The sequence below is a fragment of the Barbatula barbatula genome, assembly GCF_947034865.1.
Source record: "Barbatula barbatula genome assembly, chromosome: 1".
Taxonomy (NCBI): Eukaryota; Metazoa; Chordata; class Actinopteri; order Cypriniformes; family Nemacheilidae; genus Barbatula; species Barbatula barbatula.
Window position 1 is genome coordinate 13,567,386 of NC_136766.1, and position 16,997 is coordinate 13,584,382.

A 16,997-nucleotide genomic window follows, 5' to 3' on the forward strand; every position below is an offset into this window, starting at 1 on the left:
CTTTTAGCATTTGCCGTAAATGTCCACCTGTATCGACAAAGACACAAGCTTTGCTGTTATGAGCTCAAATTGGCCGCAATCCAGTATGTTTCGGTGTGCTCTAATGGACGAGTTGACTTGCCTGTTGTCCCGTGATTCACAGTTGTGAACTCGGACTATTATCCCAGCCGGTTGGTTTAGGCCGCAATTTTGGGAGAATGATGGGTCTTTGATGAGAGCCTTCAAAGCTGGTGATACATCTCAGACCATTGCATTTCAATCACGAAGATCTGGGGCTGGCACTGCCCGCCTTTTACTTCAACACTCACATTCCATTGCAGAGCGATCTGACATTTTGGCGCTTTTATTTTCTATTGGGAAAAACTACCATCTAAACAAATTCGATTTTATTCACATGTTATACATTAGTAGATTTAAAGGGATGTTTCAAAAACGAAAATTGTGTTTTGAATTACTCACCCTCAAGTTGTTCCAAATCTGTATTTTATTTCTTTTGTTGAACTCAAAGGATGATGTTTGGAAGAATGTCAGAAACCAGACAGATCACATCCCCCACTTCATCTGTTTGATTAGGGACATTCTTCGAATTATCTTCCTTTGTGTTGAGCAGAGCAAAATAATCTATACAGGTTTGGAAAAATCTGAGGGTGCGTAAATGATGACAGATTTGTCATTTTTGGGTGAACTATCCCTTTAAAGTAATGTTCTAATAAACAGTTTGGTCTTTAAATCTGAGATGTCAAAATTTAATCTGAACATAGAAATATTAAAGCAGTGTTATGATTAACATACATATATTACATTTAATACATATATTTATGCATAAGTTTTTTAATTACCCCTTTGTACAAAAGGTCACATTTTCCTGCCTCCATTGAAGTACATGAGAGGCTCTTTGAAGCATTCTCACTAATGCTGGGATAACAAGGAACATTTGGGTTTCCACAACTTTGTGGAGTTAATCCCAGCGTGAGTGCATGGGGTAACAACCAAATACTAAAACTTGCTGTATTTCGTGCTATTTATCAGTTACAATTTTTTCAGCAAATTTTCTCAAGCTCAAACTTTTGGACCTCACTGTATATATTAGATTATACTATGCAATGTTATAGAGACTGCATGGTGCAATTCCCGAAACCATCTTTCTGTTCCTATAGACACAATTGTGATCCCATCCCAGCTGCCACTGGTTCGGCAAATGACATCAGTAAATAGCTTCCTGCGGGAAGCTAAGTGGTGCCATGATGGGATACCCATTTGTCTAGCCACATCACCAGCCTTGCACAGCTGCCCACCCAGAACTGGAAAATTATACCATAAAACCAATCTTTATAGCTTTGAAATTCCAGAAATTGTCAAGACTTCCCTTGGGCATGGGAAGAGTTTGACATTAAATATAAACAATCAAATTGTTGTCCATCTTGAATGCGTCTTGGAGGACATTTACACTTATCTCTGTAAGATTTGTTCAGTAAAACATATGAAGTGACGATGTGTAAATACCCTCAAAAGCTCTAACTGGGATTATACCAGCTTTATCAGATTCAGAAAGTGCACCAGTGACTCAATGTCTCTAAGCCCCTCTGTGAATCTACCCATTATTGCTTTTCACTTCAATGGTCTTTCCAGCAGTTTTCTACCATTTTATCAGAATGACTGACTTTGATTTTGGTGCTTTTGGGGTTACATTTTTATGGACTTTTATGTTTCTTATTACTGCCAGACGTGCATCACTGATAGTTCTTGCCCCATGGCATCTGGATATTTTGTTTATCAAATTAGCTTGTGTTTTTAAGAATAAGAAATGTTTTTGAGCACTGTGTTTCATTTTATGCAATTCTATGTTGCATAAAACTTTTTATAATGCAATTTAATGCAAATTTACAACAAATTTACCATCTTGTTTATCTGATGACAGGATTATAGGCTTTGAGTTAAGTAATTTGGACATCAATGCAAGTTTTTTTTTCTCTGGGGCCAGAATTGATATATACATATGAGTCAGAGTGTGTTACCTCTCAGTTCTCTATTAGGGATTACAATTCATTCTGTATTCTGCTTTTGTCATACATACATAACAACATTCCTGACAAATGCTTTTCAATTTGCATATATTAATTAGTATTAACATCACAGCTAAACAGTACTTGACACCTTTTTTTGTCTTCAATACACCATGTATTTAATATTCAGAAAATTCAGTATGAGCTAAAGTCAAAATTGTGTTATGTGTTCTTCGAGACATGCCCTTTAAACTTCACAGCATTCAGAGACCTTCAACAGATGACTTCAAAAGTACATTATTATCCTACCTCTAAACAATTCACGCCATTCAGTGCACCATTTGTACCGCAAGTATAAAGTCTGATAGCACTAAAGCTTCCGTGAATATGCCGGCTGATAATGATGCAACCACAGGCAGAACCGTGGAGAAGCACAGCATGGCTCAGGGCTATGGGAGCAAATGCACTGAGATGTAAACAGCTTGAAAGCGGGCCGGCCCCGGGGACATGTGGTGGCCTGCTCAGGGTGATGCTTTCTCCATATTACTCAGTTGTTCCATGAATATGCATTAAACCCTTGTCACATAGGCGAGAAAAACTTGTCTCTGAACTCGTGACGTATGGAGACCTTATCAAACAATACAAGCTTGTGATTCAGCAGAACCTGGTGTCCTAAATCTCTGTCATTATACAACTGACGATACAGCATTCATTGTTTATCCAATACCCACCCCAACCTGAATTCATAAGGAGGTTTGGTATTGATTTCGTTTCACTGTATCCATATATGCAGTAAGTACAAAGCACAGTTTCCCTTTATTTTTTTATTAGGCCCAATGCCCCACTGCAGTGTTTCAAGCATGGAGTTGACATTTCTCCAGACACAAATACGATTTTTATGGCTGTTCTCTTTGAGATCACCCAAACAACTCTCATGGCTGAAAAAGCAATGAAGCACCCTTGATTTCCCAAATGTGATGGAAGAAATGTCACAATATTTAGATTAATGGGTGGCAGACTTGTATAAAGCAAGCTACGCTTCCATCCCCCAAACAACTGGGTCAATGTGATCATAATTCTTTTTGAAGTTTGTCAGGGACCCTTATAAAAGATTCGCGTTTCTTTCAAAGAAATCTTTCTCGTCTTCACTAAAATCTTTTATGGCACTGTCAGCGTGACAGTTCTACAGCTGTTGGATGTAGCGAGAAACAATATTTTCTGAATTACATTTCTGAAAGTGTCTGCCACCCATGGGTGTAGCCATCCGGTGCCCAGGAGTCTTGGACTTTGTCGCGCAATACGTTACAAGGACAGGCCAATCTGTAGTGATTTGGAGCTCTGCCAGTAGACAGCTCTTCAAATCCCTCATTCTCTTTATCAGTGGAGGGGAGGCAAATTTCACTTCTGCACAAGGTGGGGGGACTCCAACTGTTTTAAAGAACGGTCTCTTTATTTTAAAGTTCCTATTCTATATGTTGCATTAACTGTGTTCTACTGTATTTGTAGATTTCTTGTGGGGAAATAAAAGCACCTCTGCAAATTAGCACATTGGCCCATAGTTGTCTTGTGTTAACACCGTGGCCCGTCCTGTGAACAGGCAGTCATTAAACGTATTAATGCGTTGCAGATTGTCTTATTTTCATTGCAGAGGTATTCGTTACAAAATTTCATTACATTGTTTTCAAATGACCTCCCTCTCAGAGCAAAACAGATTGTACTCGCATGTATATTTTATCACTGGATGTTTCCTTCCTCCTCTTTTATGCAGAACCGAAGTGGTAAAACAGATTAAAGACTGCATTTGGCCATTTGGATGGTGTGCTTGATGTTTCCACTTCATGTTTTTTAACAGCTGTCCAGTACACAGCAGCGACAGACAGAGACAACCACTTTATCAAGCGCCTTTCAGCACTCTACAAGTTAACAGTAATGCCTTTATTAATCTCTGTGCCTCCAAGGCAGCTTTTGAGAGGAAACGTTGAGTAAATAAAGACAAAATATTCCAGTCTTGGACAAAGATAAAGAGATTGCTTTTTATCTAGGCATGAATCAGCTGTCTAACTCAAAGAAGTACCTCCCCAGGGAAATGCAGAAGAAATGATAGTATACTGTTAGAATTGAGATTATTTTGCCATTGACTATAACTCAGGCATTCTGGGAACACACACAGACACTGATATACGCTCATAATGCAATGTAATTGAAACATTTGATAACACAAAGCAGTATGTCAAATAACAGAAATCCAATTGAGTGAAAGGAAGTAATATATGTCAAGTTACAGATATCCTATAGAGTGAATCGCTCATGTTTCCGTGATCATATATCACCCACATGCTTGCGCACTCAAGGACGTGAACCAACCGTCATTAATCATACAGAAATACTACAATATCGCATCATCCGCAGGAGACCAAACGTTAGTTGTAAACAACCCAAAGATTTTGTCACTAGATGATTTTTTCAACGTTCAGTCATGTAACTTAATCCATTCATGTTGTGACTTCATGAACGATTTGTGTTATGTTCACTTACAATTGGGCAGAGGATTTCCAGTTCCCAGTATGTTTTGCGTTAGACTGCACTTGTTTTGTGTTTTTAGTAAAGACTTTATCTTTGAGATTTTTAGATATTTTTGAGTTATGTGGAAAAAATGAGAAGAGTGGTCCCTATGCTTAAGTAGTGGGCCGTTACATTTTTGAACTTAAATTAATATTTTCTTCTTCTTCAAAAAAAAAAAAAGATAAATTAAATGTTTATGTCACAATAACTAAAAAAATTATTGTTTTTATTTGCATGTAATTGTAGAAAATAAAAACTGGAGAAACAGGTCAAAATAGTATATTCAATATTCTTTGTAAAAGCCTCTGGTGGAGGTAGAGGGTCTTATTCACACTCAGAGAAATCAAAACCCACTACATTATCCTCAGTGGAGTTCAGAACTGAGAGCTTTTCCTTTATTCCTTCAGGAGAAGGTTGTGATGTGTTCCTCCACTTGGACCTAAATCAAGCTGTGCACGTTCCAGTCTTCATTGCACACGTTTTTTGCTCCGTTTCCGACAGCTCCAGATACCTGTAGATGTAGCTCAGGCACGGTTACCGGGCGGACGTTTACCAAGCTGTCAGTGCTTTACAAACAATTACCAAACCATCTGCACTGTCAGCGAGCTGTGTAGCATTAGTGCCTCAGTTTCTTTTATACACCGTCTCACTTTCAATTGTGTGTTACTGTCTCTGTCTTTTTCATTTTCTTCCTTCTGAATTCATCCAAGCCATGGGTTAATGAAGGGGGGTAAACTAGAAGAGCCGCATGGATTGTTTGTTTGTCTGACTTTCTTCGTTTTGATCTTGTTAAGTCCTGGAGCTGTAATGTTTTTTCCCAATGTTGAAGTCTCACAGCATGGGTGAGCGCTTGTGCACATCTGAGCAACGAAACCGACTTTTATGAGTTTATTCTGGAAAAGCTTTCAAACCATGGCCAGGGGTATTATTGAGACAGTGCTACAAAGAAAAAATATTTTCTCTCAAAGAAAACAAGTGTGTAAAATGGACACAATTTATGTGTTTATTGGCAGTAAATTGTTTATTGAAGACTTTTTCTTATCTTTCACTCTGCTCCATAGGTACATCAGTTACAAGAGTAACAGCAACCGATGCAGATGATCCAGTCTATGGAAACAGTGCCAAACTGGTCTACAGTATTCTGGAGGGCCAACCCTATTTTTCCATTGACCAAACCACTGGTAAGTGTTGACTTTAGCTATGTTGCCATGAGAATAAGTCACCTCGCAATGTCCAGAGGGTAATGAGTCTTTCAGTCTCAGTCAAGTATTTCAAATTCTTATTGTTTCACCTACTCAAGGCTTCAAAAAAAGTGTGAGATTAATGCCCCCACATGTGCCAAAAAACGTTTTAGTCGTTCATTCGTTTATCATCATCATCATCATCATCGTTATTGTAGGTTGGAAAGAAATATTAGAGAAAGACTAAATGAACAAGATCATTTTACCTGAAGGACGCATATGCATGCAGATGCCGGTTTTGTTCCGTAATGGCGCACAAAGTAATTTACGCCTTCTTGATTTAAATGACAGGCCTATCTTTGAATTCCATCTGCATTCCGCTTCTTTTTCAACCTTGACTTTGTTTTTTCCCTAATTGCCTTTTCAGATGACTTGTTAACAGTGCGTCTGTAAGCAACATGATTAAATAATGGTGAAATCACATTAATAAGCAATGAGATGGAAATGAACAGTTCGTAATTTGGAAAAACAACAGACAATGAACAAGTCCTGTATCTGTCCAAATTGTATCTGCATATTAAATAAACAGACCTTAAAAATTAATACTTTTTTACGAGAACACCTTGTCGGTTTCATAACCCCTCGCGTTTCAGTCACCGCTGCTGTCAGCTTTGTCTGAGAATGCAAATGGTCGAGAGAAGGTACGAAAGCCCAAATTGAGGTGCTGTGTGCACGGTTTGCGTGATTACTGAACACATGCAGATGGCTTATTCAGGTGAGCCAGATGTTTTAATGAATGGTAATGAAAAATAAGAGGTAAAGGGAAAACATCCATTAGAAAGCATTTGACACTTTCAACATCTCACAGGAAATGAGACACGTTTGATAAACAAGTAAACATTGTGCTCCGATTCATTATTTGGCTGGCAACGTAAAAATAAATAAATAAATTGAAAGTAAACCTCCGAATACCTATGGAAATGAATGTTTGTCTCGACCTGCTTCTCTGATCGGCAGGAATTAATTTGAATAGTTAATGATGAATTATGATGAGAATTGAATGAAGGAAGAACCATGACAGATTATTGACAGTGTGCGTAGAGGCATCAAAAGAAATGTTTAACAGCGCATGACACATGCATTTCAGTACAGTGTACATGACAAAACAAAAAACAAAGACATATAAGAACAGCATGAAACGTTTAGGAAACAATGCATGCATGCTGTAAATTATTCAGGCCTAATGGAATCTTCGTCTTGAACACGATTGCAATTTCTTTCGATAGAATGCCTTTGAGTCATCCTTTTCATTGTAAAATATCTTGTTTCTATTTATTGAGAATGTTTTGTCACTTCAAGAGAATGGTGGCTATTTCCCAGGATTTAAGCTTATCACACATTGAAGCATCATAAGACGTGCAAATTGTTTTGGGAATCGCTTTCCTAATGCAAAAAAATTGCTGTGTTGGGCCAAACCCCTTGGGATAAAGATAAAAGAACAGCTTTAAATGGTGGGAAATCTCATTCTGCATCTGTCAATGAAGTGATCCGGATGAATGGCAAAACATCTACAATAAATGTAAAAATATGTCCAGAGGCTCTTGGAACACATTTAGTAAAAAAAAATAAACACTCCACTTTATTTAATATGGAGGGGTATTTTACTTGTGGGTGTTTTGGTGTTTTTTATTTTTTCTTGGACTGGTGAGTCGATGGCTGTGCATATAATATTAACGATTATAAGATACCGACAGCATAATTCACATTCACTCTGCATACAAATGACTCCAGGTGCTGCCACAAGTTCGCAGCAAACAAACAACCTCATTTGCAATGCCAAATAAAAGCGATACAGGCAATGCACGGCACACACTAAACTGGCCAAGGTGTCAAGGACAGGAGACCAACAGCAAACAGATCGCAGACAGTCATTGATTTCAGCATCACATTTTAACATTTCAGCATTAGTATCATAAGTCAGAGTCAGATAATGATTTAAAGGTGTGTGAATGGTTACCCTATGTAGTTTTTAATAGATCAAGAATGTGCATAAATAGACAAATAGCATGTGATTCAATCTTTATGGCCATCTTAGAATGTTTGATAATGTGTCTAATTGCATACAAACTGTAAAATGGGTGTTTTTAATTGCATTTCCATTTAACTTATTATTTATCTATTGATTTAGTAATGACAAAAACAAATCTATGTAAATTAAGTCAAATTAATTATATTTTGTGATGTTCTATTATAGCAATTGTTAGGGTGGCTCTGGCAGGGATGGATCGTGAGATGAGGGAAGAGTATCTTATTGTCATTCAGGCAAAAGACATGGGAGGCCACATGGGTGGGTTGTCAGGAACCACTACTGTGACCATCACTCTTAATGATATCAATGATAACCCACCAAAGTTCACAAAAGGTAAAAGCCACACCCACTTACAAACAATATATATTCAGTGTGTTGTGTCTCACCTTAGAGACCAGATCTTATACTTTCCTGTACCTGTTGGTCTGTAAAGGCTCTTATGAGTTCAATATACCTGAGGATCTCGGCATCGGGAAGCCTGGAGGAAGAGTAAAGGCAAACGACAGAGACATCGGGGAAAATGCTAAATCAACTTACAGCATCATAGGTGGAGACGAGCGGGACGTGTTTGAGATTGTCACCGATGCTCAGACTCAGGAGGGAATCCTCAGACTCAAGAAGGTAAGACCGCAAAAATAGGTTTAATGTGCCATAGGGACTGTCGAACAGTTGTAAACTGTCAGTTAAAGGATTGTCACGCTGTGCTGCGTATTGTGGAAAATATGAAAAGTGGCTCATTACCGATGACAAATGACTGTTAATATTGCAAAGGCAGGAGCTCTCGTTTTGTATTGCGTGTTGTCTTCCTCTACAGAAGTTGGAGTGCTTTTTATAGACACTGGGAATTTCAGAGGTACTAACTTTTAACTTTTTGACATAGTTGCAGGATTTTGTTCATTAAGAATTGGGGGTGGGCAGGAATTGGCTATCAAATTTAAGCAAGCATCGGCATGCATCATCACAACTACAACGCTACTGCTAAAATCCACACAATGCAAGCATTGTTGTTGATTGCAAGTTGTTTTTTAAAGGACTTATATAAATTATGTGTCAGGATCTTGTGCTTGTACAAATGAAGCCCTACTTGGCTTTAAAAACCACACTGAAACCTGCAAATCTGCAGTCTAGGTGTTCTGAGATTTGAGAACTACTGTACTTAAAACCCTTGACTTGCCTTCGTTCCAATCTCAGTCCTTGTGTAGCGGCGTATATTTGCATACGGATTGGCCATTGTATGCAAATGAAGAACCCTTCATAGCGGACGAGGGGACAATGAAGCTCTTTTCTCTTACAGGAACATCTACACTGCAGCTGTGCAGCAACAATGCCACACGAACAACATCAGAAAACATAGAACATTTAGCAAGACATGAAATATATTTACCTTTTAATACTGGTAATATCAAAATATTGCTAAATGTAGACTGTTTGTGCATATGATCAACAGAAATTTAAGGCAGAGTATATAAATTGAACAATTTACATACTCTACATTATTAAAGAGTAAATATTTTGTGATTTTTAAGGTCCTACTTTGGTTCATGGAGTGTACAACAACAAGTTTACGTACATACAGTACATGGCAGTTATTTTTACCCTACTTCTTGACTGACTCTCAAATAATTTGTTCGGCGATTCATCTGTCTAATCCCCTCTCTCTCTGTCATTCTACTCTGATCTGATTGGTCAGATGGTCTAGTCTGCTGTAATTGGTCTACCTTGTGCAGTGTCGCAAATGGAATGTAGGCAGGCATTACACGGAGTGAGGCAAATCCAACCCGGAGCTGAAATTAGAACGACAGACAACTTGTTCGCGTGATTCAGAGTCATCTCCTTTTTCCCCAAACCAATAACTTCGTAATAAATTTGTTCACATTTGGCTTTAACTTGGCAGACTTCTTACATTCACACACAGCGACATTACACACTGCATGAAATGTAATTTTGAGGACATTGTTATATTTACTCTTTAACTACTCTAGCTCATTCATGATATTAAAATATGAAGATACTCAGCGATTCTGGTTCTCCCTCATCAGTTTCGCAATTCTGTGTGTGCTTTGTCAAATGAATATGGTCTCAAACAGCAGGCAGACAACGAATCCGAACAAGAAAGGCAGAAGAAAGATCCAGAGGCACAGCTAGAAATGAATAAATAAAAAGTGTTTCGGTTTGTCCGTTGTCTCTCGCAGCAGAATGTGTAATAGTGTCCCTGTTATTCTCCGTCTTCTCATCCCATAGCACTTGGCCTGGAATCTGTTGTCTGCAATGCTAATAGCATGATGGATGGCATTGCATGAGAAAAACAGGCAATCAACAGCCCGTTCCCCACTAACCTCTATACCTCCAGACGGCATTGGAGTTCAGGAGAGCAGAACAAGCTTGTAATGCGCACAACCCTTATTTTTCCTCAATTTTTTGCACCTGCCACTGTGCTCAAACTCTCATTTTCCCCAGGTGCTGGGGACGAGCCAGCATGCGCCGAGCATCATCTGCACCGGGTCGCCCGTTGCAGCCTTCTCCAACAATTAAAATTTAGTTGAACTGCTTCTAAATATTGAATGGGCATGACCAAAGAGCCTTTATAGCAAGGTTAAACATATTGATCTGATTGAGATGCCACAGGCTCAGGCAGTCCAGATACCGCTTTGTTGTAAAGGGATCCATGCTTTCATCTCTCCCCTCTCCCCTTTAGGCTGTTATGGAGGTGGAGAGGGATGCTGTACTATATGCACCCCACTGCTGATCTTTGATGGCTGTAAATGTGTCTTGTATACAAACACTCTCATAGCATGCTGGAGGTGAGTTAGAGATTTCTAAACAGATGTCCATGAAATCCAGACTAAAAAGAGCCAGGGTAAACAAATTACAGTCAGACTGATCTGTATGCATGCGATGGACACATAAAAGCGCAAATTGCATTCTTTTGGAAATGATGGAGGTCAGGGGACAGCCATTGTCTAACAGTGCTGAAACAGAGACCCGCAGGGATGCAAATATGGCTATTGGAGAGCAGAGTTAAATGGCAAGCATGATTATCAAAAGAAGGAGATGTTGGCATGATATTTTTAGATTGAACAGATTTGCGTGTGTCTGTAATGAGAGAGGCTTGTTTCTGTTTTGCCAAAATGCAAAGCTGCAAATTCATAACGTCCTGAAGTGAACTACAAAATGCTAACAATTCAAGTACGTTGTTGAAACCTTTTCTTTCTTTCTTTTTTCAATCTTTCTTTCTTGCTTTCTCTCTGTCTTTCTTTCGGTCTTTCTTTCTTCTCTCTCTCTCTCTCTCTCTCTCTCTCTCTCTCTCTCTCTCTCTCTCTCTCTCTCTCTCTCTCTCCCTCTTTCTCTCTTTCTTTATAATTTTTTTACATTTGACCCATAAAACTCTAAAAGCTTTCACTAAAATTCAATGGTCTTGTACAGCATTGACCTTTTCCAAAGCAAGCAAGGAGCCAGACTGCAGCTTGTTCAGGATTTTACATCGAATGGAAACGTTTGGTTGTAAAGCTCTGCTGAACAGTGTGCAAAAGTATTTAGAACCAGTTTTCTAGACGTTGTAGATCCTACATTAATATCTGGTTGTCTGAGCATGTATTAATTTATCACTGTTGTGAAACACCAGTCCATTGAGGTGGAAAGCACACTTGGGCTTGCTGAACAGGTCTCTCAAAAGAATGAACGCCAGAAATACTGCAGGACCAGATGGAATCCCTGGGCAGATCCACACGGCACGTGCGGATAGGTGTTCAGTATCATTTCCAGTCTTTTCCTTGGCCAGTCTATTATATATGAACGTATTAAAACATCCGCTATTGTTCCTGTGCTGGAAATAACAAAATCCACCTTGATCGTAATGGCTGCCATCTGGTGTCTCTCAACTGTAGACATGAAGTTCTGTGAAAGAATATTCCAGCACTATATCCGTTCCTCACTCCTGCATTGAGGAATGCAGTTTCACATGCGATCACTTTTGTTCTGCACACAAGACTCACACATGGGGAGGGTGTGAATGGTGTTTGTTGACCACAGGTGAAAACTAGGGCACATCGCATGTACCTGCACAGCCTGAAAGAGAGACGCCAGGTGGCAAAGGTGAGATACTACACCTTTGCAAAATGGTGATATTTTCGTTTGCAGATGACACTGCAGTGGTGGGTCTAATACAGACATATCCTGATCATGACCCGGGGAAGAGAATGAAAAATGTGTTCATGTTTTAGAGAACATGTTCATCAACCAGCATGTAAAGAAGCCCTAACTCAGCTCAGGGTACCACCGGGTGCTCTTTCCAAACTGAAAAACATACATCAGAAAAAAGCAGGACCAAGGCTAGGAAAAATGTTAAGCATTGCAGTCACCCCTAAACAACAGCCTCTTCACAAAGCTGCGGTCAGGGCTACACTACTACAGTCTCAATGCTCAGCTACTTCCCTCAGGCGATCTGGATTCCTAGCAAGGACACTGCCAAGTGACAGCAGTAGCTTTCTCCAAAACACATACTTCATTTCATCACTGACGATGTATCTGTCAGGAGCACTATCAGTTCTACTTCATGCACTATGTGTGTGCATCTTCTCATTTTACTGTTATCTAACTTTGTTTTTACAAGCTGATTATCTTATGTAAGTACGTAATAATTATGCAGTTTAAGTTGAAGTTGACTGTTGCAGAAGTAAAGCTTTTTGCTGTTAAAGTGCTGCACACTGTATGTGGCAAATAAAAGACAATTTATTTTACTTGAATTGAGCAAATGCGCGCCACTAAACCATAAAAACAAACTGCGTAAGATTAGCCTATATAGCACGGTGTCACAAGAGAAGTCATTACATTACAAAAATAACTTGGTAATATCTCATCTATAAATTCTGAAAAAATATTATAGTTTAAATTATAAAATTATAATATGAATATAAAGTGGTCGTGGAGGAGATAGAACTAAGTGTTCTAAAAATATGTGTCCATTGAATCATGCATTTTATTATTAATATTACTTGAGTTTATTTGGGTAAAAATATATTTTTCGTATTATTTCACTTTAGAAATCAAACTTTGAAGACTGAGAACAGGGAGTACACATTTCCGATGTAAATTTTGTAATACAGTCCATTATAAGTGTTATAGTGGTCTCAATGCATTTTAAGGAACATCGTGTTTTACTTTCTTTTGGTATAATTGTGGTGGTTAAGGAGGGGAAGGATGAAATAAATCTGAAGTAAAATCTCCCAAAATCCTCCAGCACAGCAGCACACAGAGGTACATGGGCTGTTCTCATACTGGTGCCCTGCTGTCAACCGCTGTGATTTCAAAGCTCGCTGATAGAGGAACTCCAGCTGCTCCCAGGCGCCGCTGGGACTTCTCTTGGCCCGTGTGACCTCCCCAGTGGGACCGGTCTTTTTTTTATAACATAAGCACATACTGTAAATTCTTCATTATATAATTTCTCTTGACTCTCAGGGTCGGTTCCTTCTTGGTTTCTCTTCAGTAGTCGGGTCTGTCTTAGTTTTGTCAAAGTGCAAACGCGACATGAGCCCATTATTCTAGTAAAACAGTTGGAAAAAAGAGAAGTGATTCGGAATATCACTGTATCAATCTGGCATGGCCATGGAGAGAGGCAAAGCCATGACATTTTTACTGGATGGAAATTGTCAGGGTGGAATTGACCAGAACAACAGCTCTCTATGTAGAGCGCCATGCACTCTACATAACTCTGCTGTAGCATGTTACGCAGGTGGGCTTATTTCATCCGTTTATGTAAACAGAAATCACAAATATTTATCCTGGAGTACGAATAATTCCCAAATTGTATTTTATCTGCTGCTTCAATAATATCTTCCCATTGGATAATTGCCTCAGAGAATGCATTAACAATGTTAACGTCATGGTATTGTGGGCAAGGATTAATCTTGTTATTCAGACAACACAAACATACAAATTATATTTTTTCATGATTTCTAAACAATTTGCAATATGGTCCTCGTGTTTCCATTAGATTAACCTTATTTGCAGGCTCATTTAAATCCCAAACACATGCTGTCTCTGCCACAAATTAATAACACATCCCACGCTCCAGGTAAAAGTGTGGTTATTGCTACTAAATATTATTTTAGTTTGTAGGGCTATGGGGCCAGCAGTTTAAATCTTAGCCCCTGTACGTCGTATTACAACCAGACCTGCAAACCCAGCAAACTGAATGTGCTGAAATCAGAAAACATTTGTCCTTGTTTCGGTTTCCATTAATAATAATGCCCATTTCTTCCCCCTCTGTTCCCAGCCTTTGGACTTCGAGAGCAAAAGATTCTACAACCTATCCGTGGTGGCTACCAACATACGTGCCGATTCGGTTACGGGTGGGCCGTACATGGACCAGGCCACAGTGAAAGTTGTCGTTGAAGATGCAGATGAACCCCCGGTTTTCACCAAGCCCGCATATCTCTTCGATGTGCACGAAAACGCTGCGATCAACACGGTTATAGGATCAGTCACCGCAAGGGACCAGGATGCCCCGCACAGCCAAGTCAGGTAAGGACATCATTTTTTTCACCTTGACAGTTGTGCCTCCGCTTTGCTAAAGAGGCCCAGAACTTCTTCATTAGATCAAGAGTAGATCAAACTTAAAGCTTCCACATCAATCTAATATGCTTGCACTCTTTCACAAATGCAGCCATTAAAAGCTGCTGATGAAATTGCCTGTAGAGGTGCATTTGCATTCAAACTAAATGGAGCTCTCACCTCTGCAGAATTGGATGCACTGGGAGAGAGTGAGGACAATGCCAGAAAAAGATTCCTCTCACTGATGTATTTCACTTCTGTGACTTCCCTACTTGAAAAATTACAAGGGCACCTTGAGTGTAGGTTATACAGCCAATTTCTTGCAGTCCAACCAGCATTCCATTAATTCTCTAGTGACTTGCCATGTTTCGGGGACAACACTCAACAGGTTGTGTAATTACATGGGGAACTGGGAGAAGGGGAGAAATCAGAGATTGAGTTTCAGCGGTGCAATGGAGTTTATATTAAGTGAGCGTTCCCTTGTGTGTGTTATATTTATTTATTCAAAGAGCTCCAGTGACCATGTCCTCAAGACTTGGTGTCTTTCTTGTGCACAAGAGCTGTTCCACATACTGCATATAGTAAGCTACGTAAACTCTGTGCAGCAGACAATACATTTACATTTCATTACACTTATGCATGTGGCAGGCGCTTTTTTACAAAGTGACTTAAAGTGCTTTTAGCTCCTGCAGTATGCATATAATTAATTCATGCGTTTCCTTGAAATCAAACCTATACGCATTGTTAGCTTTTGGGTATGCTTTAGTCATTTAAACGTACCCGAGCAGACGCCAGTCCGTTTAAACAGAACGCAGATCAAGTCCGTAGTCTTTGCTTCTCTCAAGGTGGAAGACATTTTCATTTGTTGTTTTAGTCTTCGCCTTTGATGAATGAATTTTCCTTCTGGCTGTCAATTGCATTTGTGCACCCGTTGTTCTGACATTTTGCCTCATCGTACCGATACATTGTATCATTGTGATGATGAATTACTTTTATGCCGGGGCCGTCCAGTAGATTGTGTTAGCTACAGCATGACAACGTCCACTTAAGCATTAAAAGATGAATTATCTTTTCTAATGTGATCAAAAGATTTTTTGTTGTTTGATTCGTTTGGACACGATAGCATCCTTAAATTAATTTCAAACCTTAAAGTGGGAAAGTCGCATGTCTTTCCGTAAGGAGCAGGAGAGTTAAAGTATTTAAAGGTAAAAGCCACTTTGTTTTTAGGAAACAGATAAAAAGATGACTGACTCTATCTACCAAGCGGCCCATGTTGAATTTCAGAGAAATTAGATAACCGTACCTCGGCACAAATGACAAGATTTCTGCTTGAATACGGCTAATTGTGCACATCGGTGTGGCTGTCACGTCAATGGCAAAGGCAATCAAGGTGAAATAGGGGAAGAATGTAAAAAAAATATGGGGCACTGGTAAAAATGAAAATGTCAGTTTTAATCACAGCAGGACACGAAAATAGTCACTCACCGCAACATTGTTCAACATCAGCCAGACCTCTTAGACCACCACTCTCTTTAACCCACATCTCTGCCTCATTTCTTTCTAGCAACAGCCCCAAAGCTATATTAGTGCATTGAACCATAAGACATTCCAGGTAAATGTCTCCCTAAAACATTGCAGAATTTCTCTTGTTATTGTGATCTTGACACACATCAAATGGTACCAAGCTGTGTCCAAGTTCAAATTAGGCCTGTTAAGAGTATTGTCTATCTGTCAAAAGAAGTGGGTGTAATCAGTGGGGATCTTTTAACCTTCTCTGACAGATTTCCCTCTGGCTCCAACTGTAGTCGTGAAATCTGATTTCTAGCATATGCTAATACATGGCGACTGCTCTTGATAGAATTAGCATTATATTACTGTGCACTTTACCTATATAGAATAGTTTTTTATTCGACTTTGTTACCGTGGCACATTTAAAGAGTTCTGTCATCTGGTAACCATCATGTACAGTGGAATAAATTTGCTACCGTGAAGTTCTCTTAATTACTCTATTACCCAACATAATGACTACAGGCTTAGAGAACATGCATGCTGTTCTTATTTAGAAGATCAAATTAAATGTATTTTTCAATTAAATACAAACATTAATATAAACAAATTCATTCACATTAGATGGCATTATTATTTTTAGAAATTAGTTGTGTCAAGCCTTTTTGTATCTTTATTGTGCTGAATTAATCAGTGAACAACGTGTTCTTAATATTGTTTTGTGGAAGGGCTTGTAATTACACACTGGGATTGTGTTTGCTGTTGTAATTATATTAAGGTTTAAAATGTGGTTTGTGAAAAAGAAAGAGGGTTAAAGAAGCCTTGTTTGAATTATTTTGCTCATCATGGATGAACTGTAACAACACGTCTCTTTAAAGGCCACTAGTAAGTGAAACGTAGCGTTAATTATATTTTCCTTTTCTCACAAAACATCTTTGGTCTTTTAAACTTCTTTACACCTTTAAACACAACACACATGCTTTTCTATGGAATACTGAAAAACTAATTTGATTGTTTACCCCCCCCTCCACTGAAAAAAAGTGTTCCCTACTGTAACTTTGTCAGTTTGATTGACACATAGCAGAACATTTCAGGGTCTGTCTCTCT

The 16,997-nt window shown here is 38.9% G+C and overlaps 1 protein-coding gene across 1 annotated transcript in view; it reads left to right on the top strand.

The window, feature by feature from the left end:
• The window catches only part of cdh8 (cadherin 8), a gene marked incomplete at both ends in the record, with an annotated part of 66,615 nt that overhangs the window by 40,399 nt on the left and 9,219 nt on the right, over positions 1-16,997 (top strand). The window contains 4 exons of the mRNA XM_079457204.1: positions 5,627-5,746; positions 8,001-8,168; positions 8,269-8,456; positions 14,107-14,354. Coding sequence (XP_079313330.1) covers positions 5,627-5,746; positions 8,001-8,168; positions 8,269-8,456; positions 14,107-14,354 — 724 coding nt within the window. The remainder of the gene's footprint in view (positions 1-5,626; positions 5,747-8,000; positions 8,169-8,268; positions 8,457-14,106; positions 14,355-16,997) is intronic.